This window comes from Vulpes lagopus, chromosome 24 (genome assembly GCF_018345385.1).
Source record: "Vulpes lagopus strain Blue_001 chromosome 24, ASM1834538v1, whole genome shotgun sequence".
In the NCBI taxonomy this organism is placed as follows: Eukaryota; Metazoa; Chordata; class Mammalia; order Carnivora; family Canidae; genus Vulpes; species Vulpes lagopus.
This window is the reverse complement of record NC_054847.1, coordinates 15,370,586-15,388,509: the sequence shown is the minus strand read 5'-3', so window position 1 is coordinate 15,388,509 and position 17,924 is coordinate 15,370,586. Positions and strand designations below refer to the sequence as shown.

The 17,924-nt window shown below is 44.7% G+C and overlaps 1 protein-coding gene across 1 annotated transcript in view; it reads left to right on the top strand.

Moving 5' to 3' along the window:
* The window catches only part of LYPD1 (LY6/PLAUR domain containing 1), a 44,534-nt gene that overhangs the window by 432 nt on the left and 26,178 nt on the right, over nt 1–17,924 (top strand). The window contains exon 2 of the mRNA XM_041739594.1: nt 1,089–1,226. Coding sequence (XP_041595528.1) covers nt 1,089–1,226 — 138 coding nt within the window. The remainder of the gene's footprint in view (nt 1–1,088; nt 1,227–17,924) is intronic.

Genomic DNA, 17,924 nt, shown 5'->3' with positions numbered 1-17,924 from the left:
CGAAGTGTCCACGTCCCGCGCTGCAGGCGGAGCGGCGGGGGCGGCGCTGTGCGGGACCCGAGCTGCGGGGGCTCGGCTGCGTGGTCGGAGGCAGCGGGGCCGGGGCGGGGGGTCTGAGCGGGGTGCGGCCTCGCGGGGGCGGGGGGCGGGGGGCGGTGAAGCCCCGACCCCCCCGGGGGACCGGACGCCGCGGGCAGGTGAGCGGCGGGCTGCGCAGCGGGGGCCGGGGCCGGGGCCGGGGCGGGGGTGCTGCGCCCAGGGCGCGCGAGGAGGCGCGGGCTCCGCGGAGGTCTGTCCGCCAGCGGGGGTAGTTCGGTCCAGAGCCGAGCGGGGGGGCCGGGCTGGGGCCATGAGCGGGGCCGAACCGCTCACTCCTGCGTTACGCGAGCGGCTCTCGGACCCCGACCGCGGACCCCCGCCAAGCGGTTGCCCCGAGAGCCAGGACCAAATGGTTGTGGCGTCGCGGCTCGGGCTGCGCGCACTCGCCCTGGCCCGGGCTGGGCCCCCCCTGCCGCTGCGGGGACCGTCCCGCGAAGGGCCGGGGGCTCGAGGCGCAGCAGCTCCTGGCGGCCGCGCGGGCTCGGGGCTCGGGGCTCGGGGCTCGGGGCTCCGGGGCGCTCGCGGAGGGTCCTCGGAGCCGCGGCACGGGGACGCTGGCGACGAGCCTCAGAACCGAGGAGGCGTCTGCGAACGCAGTCGTGAGTGGTGCCAAAATAGCAATTAAGTGATTTGTAACCAATTAACAATTAGGCAAATCCTTCGCTGTAGGTTGGGGCGGAAGCAAGTCTCTGGAGCCACTTCGCTCTCGCTTTGTGCTCCGGCCCTTTCAACTTGCGTGGGGGGAAGCCGAGCCGGGTGTGGTGGGGGACGGCCCCCGGGGTGTCGGGGTGTGGGGGTGTGGGGCTGCTGCGGGACCCTCGGCGGCCGCGCCCCCCCCCCCCAGTCGGCTGCAAGCGCCTCCGCCGCCGTAGTTGGAGGCCCCGGGGGTCGGGATCCGTGCGTGGCGGGCTGGGGCCCGGGAGGGTCGCCGATTCCCGAGGGGTCTCCGTGCGGGCTGCGTCTGAGCCCGACTGCGTCTGTCCCCGCAGGCTCCGCGCTGCAGATCCAGTGTTACCAGTGTGAAGAATTCCAGCTGAACAACGACTGCTCCTCCCCCGAGTTCATCGTGAATTGCACGGTGAACGTTCAAGACATGTGCCAGAAAGAAGTGATGGAGCAAAGCGCGGGTGAGACCCCGGTAGCGCCCTCCGGGGCCCGCGGTAGGACTTGGGGAGGGAGGCCGCCTCCTTACCGGGGAGGGGACTGACTTTGATTTAATGCACACACGCCGCTTATCGCAGATTCACTTTTACAGGGCTGGCAAAATGAAGAGTTTCGAGTTACTTTAATCTCATTAGAGTTAATTACCAGGGCTTCTCCCCAAGGGACTCGGGAGGGGAAGTGCATTTAAATTAGTGGCTCTCCTCTTTTTATTTACTCCCCTCACCTCCCTCTGCTAAAAAGCTGATCAGGAGACTGGAAAATATATGGATAACCAGCTCCGCTTGGGCTACTAGACAGTAGCCTGTGAGCAGTGTCAGCCTGAAATATGAAGCTAGTTGAAGTTCCCAGAGGTCAGAGCTTGAAAAATGTGTTTTGTCACAGAGCCATGCCATATTTCTTAGAAGAACACTATAGGATCTTTATTTAATTTTAGAGCTACTGCATCAAATTTCAGGCACAAATTGCCAAGATTGTTCAGAGGAATGTAGTTTCCAGCCCCACAAGCTTAGCTGATGAGAGGTGCAGGGCTTTATGCAGAGCGGAAGCGGGTCTTGTGAGGGGAAACCTCACTTACTCCCTCTGACCTCAGTCGTCTTACTGTCCACTTCCTGCAACTCCCCAGGTCCGCCTCCCCATAGTCTCACCAGAAATCAGTCCTCCCACAAGTACACCTTTGGGGAAATGGGTGGAACTCCAGCTTCCATTCCAAGGTCAAATCCATCAACAGAGACCTTGCCATTTTCAGGATAACAAACATATGGGAAATAGCATCTTGTGGTGAATGATGTGGACTGAGCCAAAATTCTGCTCCCCTTTAGCCTGCTGAACTGTAGGGGCCCACAGAGCTTTTGGTTGAAGGGATTAAATCTGGGAAGGGATTCTCTTAATCCACTAGCAAATGAATGCCAGGGCTCCAGTTTTAAAGGCAGCACCTTGGAAAAATGCCCTGTTGCCAACCACAGGGATATTGGAGGATCAGATAGCTAGCTCATCACTGTGCGATGGTGTGGTGCACATGCACAGTTTTATTTTATTTTTTTATTTTTTAAAGATTTTTATTTATTTATTCATGAGAGACACAGAGAGAAAGAGAGGCAGAGACACAGGCTGAGGGAGAAGCAGGCTCCATGCAGGGAGCTCCACATGGGACTTGATCCCCAGTCTCCAGGATCACACCTCAGGCTGCAGGCAGCGCCAAGCTGCTGTGCCACCAGGGCCACCCACATGCACAGTTTTAAAAGCTGGTCTTTATAGGTCATTAGGTATGGTTTCCTTCCACCCAAATCGCTCTTTGGGGAAGCCTGAAACATAACTGCTCTCAAGAATAACGTGTCCCAAGAAAAGGGCCGGGGAACTGTTGTTTTGTCATTTGTCCTGGGATTGGGGCTATCACAAAAGCAAAACAAAATTTAGTGACGATTTTGTAGCTAAGATTGATATCTATGATTTTGATAATGGTTTCTTTTCTCCTTGTGTTGCATTCCTGAGCATTTTACCTGAGCAAAACTCTGCCCTCCTAGTAGAGGAACTGCTTTGATTTTAGTTGGAATCGCTCTGAATACTGTAGTGTTTGTTTTTGTTTTTGTTTTTTTTCTTCCAAATATTTGCAGCTTTCTTCCAGGTGGTAGTTTAGAGCCAGAAAAAAAAATGGGGTGGGGAGGATAAACTGTGGACACATTAGGAACTTTCTTGGGATCCTCTAGGCCACTGCTTATCTGGGTATTGTGTTTTATAAGCTGGGATATGTTTGAGACAAGAGAGAAAGATACGAACCAAACTACAGCCAGATGAGGTGTCCTCTTTCAGAGAGCTACTTCTTCCTAGAAGTGTATGTAAGATAAATATCACACATTCCATTTTCAAAGTGCTGTTTTTCCTCTTGCTCTATTCTCTGCTCCAAACAATGCTGTAAGAAAGGCAAAGCCGGCATCATAATGCCAATGTTATCTATGGGAACCCTTTAGCATAGTCTCTAAGTGCCAGGCCTGAAGTTGCTATTTGTTAGATTGAGGTGGGCTCCTTCTCTCCAAACTCAGTTCCCTCAGGCATGTGTCCTGGACCAGAGAGTGAAATAACAAAGCAACACCAATTGTGAAGTCTGAAAAACAAACAGTTGACGGACTCAATGGAAAAACCTGTTATAAGGGGAGGGACACAGATTTTAAGCCTGAATTCAGTAGAAGTCAGCCAAATGCATGTTCCTGCATCAAAAGAACAGTGTTTGGGGGTGTGATCCTTCTAAGGCACTTCCATTTTCATCTCCAAGTAGTTGTCAGACCAATCAATTTAAGTGGCTCTCAACCCTTCTCGTGCTAGCAGGGATGGAGAGCCAAACTCAGATTTGACTGTGAAGTGACCACAGGTAGTACAGTCATCACAGTCCAAAGAGCGTGCGTGCCCTACACAGCCCGTACTTTTCTGGGTGCTTCGCGTGGAGCATCTCAGGAAATCTGGTAGTCTTCTTTTGCAGCCTTTGTTTCCTTAGGCCCCGATCCACCAGCATTTGCAGGGTTAGCTTTTCCACTCTGGGGAAAGAAAGTCACACCTGTTACATGATACCCTCCCTTAGGAACCGAAGTCATAATTATTTTCATTGGACCAATAACCTCTTATTCTGAGAATCTTAGTGTATTAGAACTAAAAGGTCCCAGTGACACAGAATTAAGGGTGCACATCAGAATCGTCCTGGAAGTTTTGTTGAAATCACATGCCTCCCCTCACCCTTGAAGAAGCCAGTTCACTAAGTCTGTGAAATACCCAGCTGTGGGTCTCCCCAAGTGACTCTGGAGTGCCCGGGTCTGGACCAACTTTTTTGTATTCTAGAGGAAGAAACGAGGGGCCAGAAAAGTTACAGATCTGGTCCATGTCCACTGGCCGACTGTTACCAAGAGGCCCCTGCTTTCCTGAACCAGCACCTTCTATAGTAAAACATGCCACTGAGGTTTGCCCGAAAGGATAATTGAGGCCGAGTGCTAAAGATTTAGATGGTCTTCATGTCCACCATATTCACCTGACAGGCTTAGTGAACTGGTTGACTGGACAGGCCACGAAATGGATCTTAAATGAAGATGAGAACCAACCAGTAGGATTTTTAAAGCCTAGTGCTCTGTGGACTGGCAGTTTTCTTAGGTCTAGGAAAAGCACAGTTTTTAACAGAATAAGAGATTGTAATGAACCAAGCACGTTTGACATTAAGCAGTGATAAGAGGCATTCTCTTTCCAAAAAAATACCAGTGATGCAATATACTCCGGCCTTTAGTTAGTCCTTTCTAGATTAAGCCTGCAAACTCAGCTCTTATGAATTTTGAGGCAGGTACATTTAATTTTCAATTGGGAAGTACGTTTAAAATTAACCTTTACCTATTCCCCAGAGTGACATTCCTATTAGGTGCGGAAAATTTTTTTCCACTGCTCTTTTTCCCCTTGGTCATTTCTAAAGTAATAAGGCACTGGACTGTGGGGGAAGGAAAGCTTTCTTTCATTGTCCTTACTAATTGATATTTAAATGTTTGCATTACAAATGACTTGTGCTCACAAGTTCTGCTCTTAATGAGTTAGCATCTACTTACCAGCACCCTTGATAATGACATTTCTTTTGCCCTGGCTTATCACTGCACTCTGAAAAATATTTCAAATATTGATTCTCGTTTCAGAATAGAAGCTCCCCCCATATGAATTTTTAAACCAGGATATAAAGCATGTGAATTTGCATTTGTTTGACAGTGCAATCTTGTAATTAGAGTTTTTCCTCTTGACTAGATACAGTGAAAGGGGCATAATTTAATTTTTATAGACTAGCCAATTTCTGCCCTAAGTAAAATATAGCTCTGTCAGTGAGCAAAATGTTACAGGTTCTCCTAAACCTTATTTAAAAGTTAAATGCAGTATATTGAGAGAAAGTTCATGGTCTGAATCAGTAACCTAATCGATCTCTTCACCCATCCTTTGCAACATGCATTAATCTATTTGTCTGTTTTGCAATACAAGAGTTACTGATTTATATGCCATGTTGCATCTACATTATGGTTGTATAAGTAATGGTTGTTTTCCTTTTGGATTAGTTAGTTGCCCATTCAGTTGGGCAGGGATGGTTCCATGCCTCAGATAGGTTAATTTTATGCCCTATTTTCTCACGACCTAAATAAGGGAAAGCAAATGCGGACCTGATGTCCCCAGAATAATCAGTCATCTACTGTTCGGTTATGGTTAGCTTCTCGTTTCTACTATCTTTTCTTGTGTCTATGCACTGCTTAATTTCCCCACAATTTAAAATAATAGGCTCTAGTTTGTCCTTGGAGTATACTCGAAAGGAAGAAGAGTCAGTTCTGTTAATTAGTATTATATCATAGTTCCTTTATACATGGATTCATTTATTTAAGGCACACGCAGGCATGTACGTGCACCCAGATGGCATGTCCATGTATGTGCTGTCTTTTTATGTTCTTACCTATATACATTTGCATGTACATCTATATAATTAGTGTCAGAAAAAGAAAACCATTAAGTCCTATTCCTTTGCAGACATTCAGATCATTAATTAATCTACCTTATATTGTATGCACAAAGACATTTTCTAACATTTTTTCTAGAACAATTTTGTTAAGAGCACCAATAGTATCTGATAATCTTCCACTGTTCCCTGTCTGCCGCTGTCTACCTTTCTTCTCTCCTGTCATCTCCTGCATCCCACCTGCAGTCCTTACTTTCTCACTCTCAAATTCGTTTTGGATCAATTCCACACGTATGCACTGTGCTCTAAGAATGAAGTGAAGAACCCAAGTCAAAACCAAATCACCCTATTTTAATTTTGCTAAGGAGACTTGAACGGGTTGCAAAACTTAAAAAAAAAAAAAAAAGACTCAGATGCCAAGAAAGATATCCTCAAATGTTAACACAGTCCTGCTATAAAGGTTTCCATGTCAAACTTGATCAAGCTATGAATTAACACAGGAAAAGATTCTGTGCAGTGAAGTCAATAGCACTATGTCTCTTCCAGCAGAACACTAAAAAGAACACCTCTCTCTTCCGGGCAAGTCATTTTGCCAGTTGGTTTGTTCAGTTAGTCCTCAAGAAGCATCCATCCTTTTCAGGTGGCAGGCACAGGGGGCTGCTGAGGAAGTATTCAGAGAGTAAATACCAAGTGTCATTAGTCCCTTGGACTCTCCAGTAAGTGAAGCATTTGTTTATGTTAACTTCCCAGCTGAACAAGCAGCTAGCGCAGACCTCCCATCTCCATAGATGAAATGTTTGAAGATTGATCCAGCTCTCCCATAGCACTAATTCCTCCCACTACAATTTCACAAAAGCTTCCATCATTGATGGTTTTCCTAATGAGTTTAAACAGAGAGGCTTCAAAGCTGAGGTTTTTTCCCAAGTGAAAAATGGAACGGAGTATGAAAACAAAACATACCGTTTCCTTTGAACTTTGGAAGGAAATCTGCTTCCTTGATATATTCCTGAAACAAAAAGATCTGACTCTGCAGCCTGCTTCCTCCCTTTCTCCCTCTCTCTCTCTCCTTCCCTGCTTTCTTCTTCTTGCCTGCCTCTGCCCTGTCTCCTTCTCCCTCCTGAGTCCCTCCCTCCCACCCTTAATCCTTCCCTTTCTTTTTACTTTCAAACCTCTAGAATGAATGAGGGCCCCTGGGTGGCTCAGTGGTTGAGCATCTGCCTTTGGCTCAGGTCATCATCCCAGGTCCTGGGACTGAGTCCCACATCAGGCTCCCTCTGCCTATGTTTCTGCCTCTCTGTGTGTCTCATGAATGAATAAATAAAATCTTTCAAAAAAAATTGGAATGATTGAATGACTTAAATTCTAACGCCCAAATCAGGAAAAGGTTTATTAGCACGCTCTGCAGAAGGATTCAATCCCCCAGCCCCTGTTTTTAGTACTTCAGTGGGAAGGGCACTTAGCCCCATTGGAAAAGACAATGCCCAATACCTGGCTCCCTGTGCTTGGTAACTTTAAAGAGATTTTTTAATGTCCCACAGGCTGAGTTTCCTCCCCTGTAAGATGTAGAGACAGGCCACCAGTTTTCTTGTGCAACGTGAAACAGTGAGAAATGCTGTCAGCATTTTGGAATCAATCCTAAAAGGAGAAAGCTGCCCAAATGCTCCCCAGGAGTTGCTTCATCTGCTATCTGTACCTGCCTCTGAAGACGGCCCAGATATCTTAGCCTACGTTACTTTGCACACTATCTCCTCCGTTCTCAGACTGAGAGTCCTTGAATGTAACCTTGAATTCCTTACAACAGGACCCTCATAATTAGCTTAAAAGGTTCACAGTGAGATAATATCCTAACTTGAGAGTTGGTAAATCTGAGATGCAGAGAGGTTGAGCAATTTGCTAAAGACTACACAGACAGTGGGATTGAAATTCAGGTCCTTTCCCTTCCCTAGGATTTCTTCCATCATTAAAATGCCATTTTTTTGCATTCTTTAATAACAATTTTTGAGATATAATCTAGGTTCTACAAAACTCACCCATTTGAAGCGTATAATTTAGTGGTCTTTAGTATATTCAGAGTTGTAAGTATAACCTACTTCCAGATATTTAATTCCAGAACATTTCCATCACCCCCCCAAAACCCCTGTACCTGTTAGCAGTCACTAATCTGGGAACCACTAGTCTATTTTCTGTCTCTGTGGATTTGCCTATTCTGGACATTTCACATAAGTGAAACTATGGAATATGTGGCCTTTTGTGACTGGCTTTCTTTGGTTTAGGGTGATATTTTTTTTTTAATTCATCCATTTCACATCTCATTTGGAGATGTCTTTCCTCCTACATGTACAGGGGACTGATAGGAAGGCTCAGGTTTGGAAAGTGCCTAAATTCCTGGAGGGGACGAAACGGGGTGGGTGGGATGGGGCATGCTTGTGAACTTCACAAATGGATGAGCCGATTTACTGAGCCTTTGCCAAAAGCAAGTCATTCAAGTGAGCTGCAGGGCAAAGGAGTTCCCACTCATCAAGCATCCATGGGCAAGCACTGGGCTTTCCATCCGCTGCCAACTTTAAAGAATTAATGTGCTTCTCCAGGAGAGGATCTTGAATTGGTAGGTGTCAACCACAAGAATCCTCAGGCATCTGCATGGGCTATTGCTTAATTCCTGACTGTCTTACTGGGATCCCAGCTGCCTGTCCCAACACCTGACCTCACTGATAGGCCAGGGCTCCCAGGGGCCGTGCACCGTGTTGGCCAGAAGAGATCTTAATTTATAATTGTACAGATGAGAAGAAAGGCGTCTTCTTTCCTGAAGCCTGAAACCTCCTGTGCAGTCCATTTCTCTTTCTTCCCTTGAGAAAGCTTGAGGGTAGAGCCGTTTGAGACTTATTGCAGGGAGGGATTTTGATTAAGGAGATGAGATTCTGGTGTGATTAGGTCATCCACAACCAATACTCAGGGAACATGTGCAAATCTTTTCTCTCTGACCAAATCACTGATCACAGCTTTTATGTAGGCAGAATTATGTACTCCTTTAAAAGTTAGAAGTCTCTTTTTTTTTTCTCTGTTATTCCCTCCTTAACAACGAAGCTAGATTCTTGCTTACCTACAGTTTTCATTGTGGTAGGAGTGATAGTATTTTGGGGTGAAGACAGTTGCCGGTAGAAGAACAATATGTTTCCTCCCCTGGGCATTCTACAAAAGGCCTTGCCTATAATTTAGGAGCTTCAACCCAACCTGGGTTGAATCAGCCTGCATATAAAGAAAAGAATGATGGGATATGCCATCAATTCTCTCTATCGGTGCTAAACTTTGGGGTTTGGCTACATTGTAATTCAGGAGCTGTTTGCACAGGCCAGAGCTGCAGGGCATGTTCTCTTATTAATACTTTGCTTCCAATCTTCTGATTGCTTCCAACAGTACAAAGCAAAGCAGGAGATGAACTGAATTAAGTGCTTTAGATAAGGTGAAACCATAGAGAGCTTCTAATAAATTGCTTTTTTAAAGGAATGCATTTTAAATAGAAAAAAGCAGTGATGGTTCACGACGTTGATTTCGAGCTTTATGACTTTGCAAGCCATGAGAGGGATCCAGATGCAAAAGTGATGAAGTGTTGTATTATTTTAAGGAAGTTGTGATACTTGGTCCAGTGCATTTCATTTCTCACTGGACATGGACAATAGCTTTTTATGTTTTTCTATTTCTTGGACTTGTTGGCGGGAGCGGAGAAACGACTAGAGACAGTGCCAGAGGCGGGTGGCGCCAGGCGCGCGGCGCTGGGCCCGCTGTCGCCCGTGCGTGCTCTGCTCAGCACGCATGCGAATGTGCAGAGCAGTTTACAGTGCCCTCCGCTGAGGCTTCTTCAAAGAGCATCTGCGGAAGCAGGTGTATTAACTGACGCCGGGCCGTGGGTTTTATGCACTGTTTTATTGCTCATGCAAAATCTAGCAAACCACTTGGGTCTCCCGTTAACTTCAGAGAATCTGTTCAGAAATAATGAGAGGCTGGGCAGGTTGACTAGTTTTCCACCCAGTGAAGACATCCAAGCTGGGAGTGCAAAGAGATCTGGGCTTCAAAGCCAACCCAGACTCTTTGGAGAGTTGCCCGGCCTTCAGCGGGCAAGGCAGCAGGTGGGCGGAGCCGCACCTGGAGAGTGAAGCCTGAGCTAACTTTCTTTGAAAGGTCAAACAACTTTCTACGCAGCCTGCCACTTGCTGTTGGAAGCAAAAGAAGAGTAAGGCAAGGCAGATGCAGACGGTTTATGTAAGTGGGATAAGGTCTAGAGAGACTAAAGCAACCCCCTGTAAAAACAGGCTGGGTGTAGAAAGGCCAGCCAGGGCCCCTGCTTACCTGTGCCTGGGGAGAAGCATTTCAGACTTGACCTTCCTGGTGCAGGTGAAGGCTGGACTTGACAGCAGGTTGTTCTGACAATTTTATCTTTGTTCAGCATTCTCCAGCCAAGCAGTGTGCCTGGCGCCGGAACCGTTCAGTGTTTTAGAATATGTTGCCCTAATCCAACTAAACTACAGCTTTATGCACTAGAGCGCATTCATGGCTTTCATTTCTGGATACAGTGCTCATCCCTGTGGCTTACTTCCCCCACCTTCCTCCTCCTCCTGTCTGTCTCTGTCTCATATTCATTCATTCTCTCTCTCTCTCTCTCTCTCTCTCTCTCTCTCTCTCTCCCCCTCCCCCTACACACTCACACACTTAGACTCACTCCCTGGTATGTAGACACCCAACAAATATTTGCTGCATGAGTGTACTTGAAGAAGTCAAGTTCCAAGCAAAACCAGATAGATTGATTGGCATTTAAAAAATATTAGACCAGAAATGAGGGAGCTTAAATCCCTAGCATAGGAAGAAAAATAGAGCAAAGGTAAGTTTAGTGTATTATTTGCTTCTCAGAAAAACTAGAATAAGCTGACTGATGCCTATTAGTCACAGTTGTCATTTAAGGAACGATCTGAAGTGTCACACACCTCAGTTTTTCTAGTTTATCAGCTCACTTTCAGGGCCAATCTAGCTGAGATCTGCATAGGAGTATTTTCTGAAAGCACACGCGTGTGTGTGCATGCGCTCACACACACACACACACACACACACACACACACACACCTCGCTCTAAGGTAGTCAAGCCAGCTGGGGACGGGTCACTGTCAGCCAGTCCAGCCAGCCGGAGGTTTCTGTTACTTGGAACTCTGTGGCACTGCAGAGCTCTATCTTGGTGTGAACCTCCTAAGGGAGAAAGTACCCCCACCTCACATCCCTGCACACAGACACATACTTGTACTCCCCCAGCAGACCTTTGCCCCCCACCCCCAGGCCTCTCTCACACAGGAGATGCAAGTTGGAAATACAAATGGAGATGCTCCACAAGAGAAGAGCCATCCAGACTTTTAAGCGCGGCCTGGGGAGGGGGGTTGTGGGGGTGGAGGGCATACTTCTAAACTAGTTAATTTGGGAAAGCTAAAGCATGAAGGGAAGCAGGGTCATGGGAAATAGCCCATGATTTTGCTCTCTGCCTCCCACTTATACTGTTTCACTGAGCTCTAAGAGCCAACTAATAGTATTCTTGCCCCATTATTGAATATCATTAATATTGTTGTCCAGGACCCTAAGTACAATTCTCAAGCTCTGGCTGCACAACTCCTAGGCCTCAAGAAGCACTGTGCTTTCCCCCTTCTTAGTCTATGGGGCTGAGCTTCAGAAGAGAATAACCAGCTATTGCTGCCGATAGATTCCCATGTACTCTTGCCTACACTCCAGACCTCACCTACTGAATCCCTGTTTTTGACCGCAAGTAACAAGCAGGGACTGAAGCCATCAAGGCAGTCCAGTCGTAGGTGGACCTGGGGTGGTCCCTACAGCTCTGTGATGCCGTCAAAACCCAGCTTCTCTCCATTTGCCTTCTCACTTCCAAAGCATGTTGGCTTTCCAAGGCTTGTTGCCTCTTGGTCATAAGATGGCTGCTGTGTCCAAGCTAAAGGGAAAGTATAGGATCAGGAGTTTTTATCTTCAGTTTTTCCTTTGACTAAAAAAAAGAAAGCTCTCCTAAAGGTCCCCAAGAGAATTCTGCTTATTTTCCGTCGGTTGGAACGTTGATTCATGGCCATGACTTGCTGTAAGAAAGATGGCAGTGGCTTTTGGGTGGCCAACTATAGTGGCTGCCAAATCAGCTTTTGAGAAACCCATGCACGAAATTAGAAATTCGAGCACAATGCCTCTGGGAGGCCTGGGATAAAGAACAGGAATGATTCTCTCTCCTGAACATCACCTCCTCTTTTGCCTAAAGTGAACACCGAAATGCATTGTCAAAGGACCTTCATCCTACATCACTGTCACATCTTGGAAAGGAAAGGAATACATAACACTAGTGAGTGATGTCCTGAAGCTTAATTCAAGATGTCTGTGACGTTCCAGAATTTGGGTTCACTGAATGCTGAGATATAAGAGTGTAACTCCATCCTAGAGCAAGGATATTTTCTACAGAAGAGAATGCCATGTTCTGGCAACAGGTACAAGGGTTTGGGTTAAAGACTTAGATGTTCTTGGCTTATCTCATCTGGAGCCATTATGCCACCAGTGACTCTATGTTTCCTTCATTTGGGTGAATTTTTGTGCAAGAAAGTGATGATTCAGGTTTGAGCCCCTCTATGTTAATCTTACCCTTTCAGAACAATAAGCAGAAGGACTTCCAGGTTAAAAATGCAAGAGCACAGTTTCATAAATTATTGAAGGGCACTGTTAATACTGAGATAATAAGTCATAAATATCTATTTCCTCAGTCCCCCATGGCAAACAGGGGCACAGAGATACCACCTGAGAAAAAACAAGTGACTGTGCAGAAACCTTCCTGGCTCAGAAAGTTACAAATGAGCAGAGAAGTCCAAATCTAATGTGAAGCTAAAGTAAAACTAACAATTGGCATCATACATTATGAGTTGGTTGCTTGCTTGCTATAATTAAGTTGGCATCAGTGGTTAACAGCCTTGAAAATTAAACTCAACAAAAAAACTTTTGAAAAGGGTAATCAAAGGATTCTGAATAATGAAGTTAACACATCCCTGTTAGAAGGAAAAAGAATGTTCTTGCAGCATCTTGTTTCATGTCTGTTTTGTGGTGGGGGTCGTAGTGGTGGTGGTGATGGTTTCAACAGACACGTTGGTTTTTACCCTCAGGGTCACTGCTGCTCCTTCACATTACTGTCAATCTAAATGGTCCATTTAGATGGACATGGCGTCAGTATGGATGTGCAGTGTAGAACTTGGCACTCACCATGTTTTTATTTTTTTGGGGTGTTTTGTTGGCCTTTTGGAATGGATTGTTAGCATTCTTGTTTGGTTCCTGTGGCCATCTGTAGCTCAAGTGGAGGGGTATCTTTGGCTTTTAAAATATTCACATCCATGGCAAAGGGAAAGTACTTAAGAGCCAGAACACATAATTGTCCAGAAAAGAACTACCTTCTGGGTTTTCTCCTTTCTTTTTATGCCTGATAAACGGCGCCCATCATGGCCATAACGAGGCAAAAATATAGATAAGCCTCTTCTTCCTGAGATGTTCCCATTAGAATGCAGACACTGTCAAAATTCCTCACATGGTGTTCTTTAAGAGAAAAAAATATATACTTGGGAACAGATCGAAGATCTTTTTTCTCACAGTTTCTTTCAAAGCTCAGTGAAAATGCATATAGTTCATTCCAATTACCCGTTTCCAAGCATTTTTCTTTGAGGAGCTGTTCCTAGTTCTGCATAGAATATTTATTGTGATGTAATCATAACTCTGGTGCAGCAAGTGTTGGTTATTTTTCGAGTAGAGGAAGATTAGTCTCACTCCCAGACGGGCATTCATACAAGTAGCACTTTTCCATAGAAGTTGACTTTAAAACTGAATTGTACAACGTGGGGTGAAAGTAATGGACTATTAAAGGCCCTGTTTAGAAACTTCTATCTTTGTGCGAGCAAAGAGAGCAGATGCAAAGGAAACTGTTGGAAAAGATAAATGCACGATGGTCTGTAAAGAGGAGGGAACAATGCTTTATGCCTCTGTTGAATTGCTGTTGGGGCAGAGGCTAAAGTGAGAAAACTAGGAAAATAGGTTATTTTATAAATATATTTAGAGGGCACCTTGGTGGCTCTGTCGGTTAAATGTCTGCCTTCGGCTCAGGTCATGATCCTGGGGTCCCAGGATCCAGCCCCACATTGGGCTCCCTGCTCAGCCGGGAGTCGTCTTCTCCCTCTCCCTCTGCCCCTCACTCATCCATGCTCTCTCTGTCTTCCTTACACTCTCTCTCTCTAATAAATAATTTTTTTTTAAAAAATGAAAAATAAAAACCTATTTAGAGCCAGTAGGTCATAAAAGAAGTGTAAGTCTCATATACTCTTTGGGATGCCCCAAATTCACTTGTATATCTGTGTGTGCTTGGAGGTGGACTGGTGTATGGTGCTCTAGATCCTCTTTTTGTGCCAGTAGGGCTCAATTCATCCAGCAAAAACAATGTTAAATGGTTATTGTTTATCATGTTCAAAGTCCAGAGGCTACTTGGGATAGAGATTGGTTGGAAAATGCTTCCCGACTCCAGAGAGTCATGGCCATAGAAATAAGTTCCAGGACACTGAGTAGACTGGGAAAGGTGGAACCTGGTGGCATCTAGAAAGTGCCTGATGGTTAACAGCCTCTCTTCTTACCCAGGCCTTGAGCAAGCTGAGAAATAAAACAAAGAACCAGGGCAGGTGAGGGCAAAACTATACCATAGTAAGTGAGAAAGACAGAGTTGAAGGGAATTTCTTTGGGTTGAGGGTCAAATGGGCTTCCAAATGAGCTGGTCTAATCCAGTCTGTAAAGGCCAAAGAGGGGAAGATTCTCGTCCCGAGGAGCAGAGCAGAAAACCTATTTGCTCTAACCCATTCACTCCTAAGAAGGACGAGAAAGCAGATGAGCAATGTGTGTCTGCTTTATTCTTCCCAAATTTATGCAACAGATGTGTCACTCCCTTGAGGACGACGGAATAGAGGTCAAGAGAGGCCAGGAGTTGCATTGAGTTCTTTTCCTAAGGAAATAAACAGATTGCCAAAGATTCCCCTAGGAATCTTCCAGCCCACCCCCCTGAAAAATGGTCATTTCAGGATTCTCCAGAGTCTTTGAGGCAAGAGTGAAGTAGTTAAATAGCACAGATGTTTCGGGCTGCCTCTGTCACATATTGGCCATCAGCATGCGCAGTGGCCAGGTGTTTCGCTGAAGTGCGTGTTGGGGTAGTACATAGAAAAATGATACAGACTTGTCCCTCACTCATACTAACGTCTTTTATAAAAACTTTTTATTTCAAAATAATTTGAGACTTAACAGAAAAGCTGCAAAATGGTACAGACTTTCCTGTTTACCCTTCACCCACCTTCCCCTAATGTCAATAACTTGTATAACTGTAGTACAATGACCAAAAACTAGGAAACTAATATTGGTACAATACTCTTAAAAAAAAAAAAAAAAAAAAAAAAGCAACCTCCTAACAAACAATGGTTTGTATTTATAGTTTACTGGTTTTTCCTTTTTCTGTTCCAGGATCCTATCTGGAATCACACATTGCATTTCATTGTCATGCCTCCTTTGTCTCTGCTCATCTCCGACAATTCCTCATTCTTTGTCTTTCGTGATGTTGATACTTTTGAGGAGGACTGGTCAGTTTTTTGCACCCTGTTCCTCAATTTGAGTTGGTCTGATGTGTTCTCATAGTCAGATGGTGGTTATAGGAATATTCAGAGGTGACGTGCTTTTACTTTTCAGTGAATTATATCAAGAGGTATGTGTGATGTCAACTTGTCTTATTACAAGTGATGTTAACTTTGATCACTTAATTAAGATGGTGTCTGCTGGGCTTCTCCACAGTATAGTGACTGTTTTTCCCTTTGTAATGAATAGATTACTCGAAGAAAATTCTTTGAAACCATACATACACACATTTGTATGTATGTATACAAATTACATATACATGTATATATATATATATACGTACATCCTATTTCTCCTCAAAATTTGCTCAATAATTTCAGTACCTGTTGGTGTATCTCTACCTCAGCAATTATTGCTTAATTTCTAGTTCTCTCATTTCTTCTGCATTTATTACTTGGAATCCTTCTGTAAGGTAGAGCTGTCCCTTCTCCAAATATTTATTTCCTCATTTACTTATCTGTATCTGTATCCATCAGTTGATGGATAGTCCCTTCCTCCTATGGGTTCTAATACAGTACTGTTGTTCTTTATTTTATTGCTCAGATTGTTCTGGCTGTCCCTTGCGAGGCTGACCTCTGTCGTTTCAACATGCCCCGTCCTATTTTGGAACACTTGCCTCTATTTGGCATCACAAGATAAGACACTCCAAGCTCGTCTTAGATTTTCCCTCCCTTGGCCCTGTGTATCACTTCTCCCTGGCAGTTGTGTTTTTTAAATTAAAAACAAAACACCTCACGTCAAGAAAGTTGATGTTTCTTAGGCATACATCGTGGGCTGGCACAGTCCTGGGTGCTTTGCAGGCATTGTCCTCTTAATCTTCACCCAATCTGTTGGATGGGTATACCTTTCTCCCTCTTCAAAAGTATGAACAGGCTTCAAGAAGGTTAGTGCATGATCTCAGTGATAATTCTAGTCTAAGTCTGTTGGACTCCAGGGTTTATGTTTTTTCAACTGTGTGAAGAATTATTCAGAAGCAAAATGAAAGATGGATATTATCTACTTCAGCTTGCTCTCCACCCAGTCTGTAAATGAGAAGATCAAGACTTTTTCAAGAGCCAGAACTTAATGGAGGAAATCAGTGATCTGATTTGTGATCTCCACCAAGGCTAGTATTTCTTTACATCTAACACTGTGAGTAATTCTTCTCAGGTGATTTCCATTGGTAAAATGACTAACAATTTTAGTTCATTACTGAAACTTCCTTTCCTTGTTTTATGATCAAATACAACTTCCCACTGCGGGGGGCCGGGGGGATAAATAAAATTTAAAAAATAAAAAAAAAAAAACAAATACAATTTCCCATTGGGTTTGCCAGCAACTATGAGTTCCAGCTCATTTTTGAGCCTAAGAGATCATTTCAGATAGGTCAAGAAATAATGTGTCAAAAAACGACAACCCCAAAAACCCTGAACAGAAGTCCCTCATACTACTGGATGCCTTCTTAATAAGTAGTGTTGCCACTTTAACTTCCAAATTATCTCTTTGTCAATATAAATTCATTTGAAAATGGTGTTTGGATCCCTTGGGTGGCTCAGCGGTTTAGCGCCTACCTTCGGCCCAGGACGTGATCCTGGAGCCCCTGGATCGAGTCCTACATCAGGCTCCCTGCATGGAGCCTGCTTCTGCCTCTGCCTGTGTCTCTGCCTCTCTCTCTCTCTCTCTCTCTCTCTCTCTCTCTCTCTCATGAATAAATAAATTTTTTTAAAAATGGTGTTTGTGGAAAGAAACAAAATCGTTATTTTTTTTCTTTCCAACTATGATGTTTTAAAGAAGACTTAGAGAATCATTAAATTTCTGAAAGTACATCTAGAAAAATATAATTAAGCTCAGAGGGGAAACAAGTTACCGCATCAGTATTTATATGGTGCTGTAAGAGGCACTGTTGCTTCTTCAAAGCAGAAAATAAAGGGAACAGTCGAGCCCCAGTAATACTCTGGATCTATCATAGTTAGACTCAGGACATCATACAAAATAAGACCTGCTAAAACTAACTAGGCTTCTTACACAGATGAGGTGGTTTCTGGTTATATCACAGACACTGAGGAAAAAACCCAGGAACTTGTGACACAGCAAGTCAGAGAGAGCTGACTCCTAGCGACAGTTGCACAAATAGACCACCTCAGGGGCAAGGTCTGCTCTGCTTTTCCTGCAGGGTTTTGGCTTTAAATATAACACAACCGTAAGACACCTAAATGTTAATTTTACTCAGTCAGCCTGCATCCTGCCATACTGGAAAGAGCATTATTGTAGTAGATCTCACTCTGCCCTTTATTCCTCTTTTTTGCCTTCAAGCTGTGCCTGTCTTGTGTCAGGATGGAGCTCCTGCTGGCCGCTGTGTGTGCTATGAAGAATGTACTTTCTACAGAGACCGTTCAATTTTTAAAAATTGAAAAATATGGATATAAGATTCTACAAATAGTCTAAAACCAGCAAAGATCTTTGGTAGAGTAGCCTTGGCACACTGGGAACCCAGAGACATCCTCTCTGACAT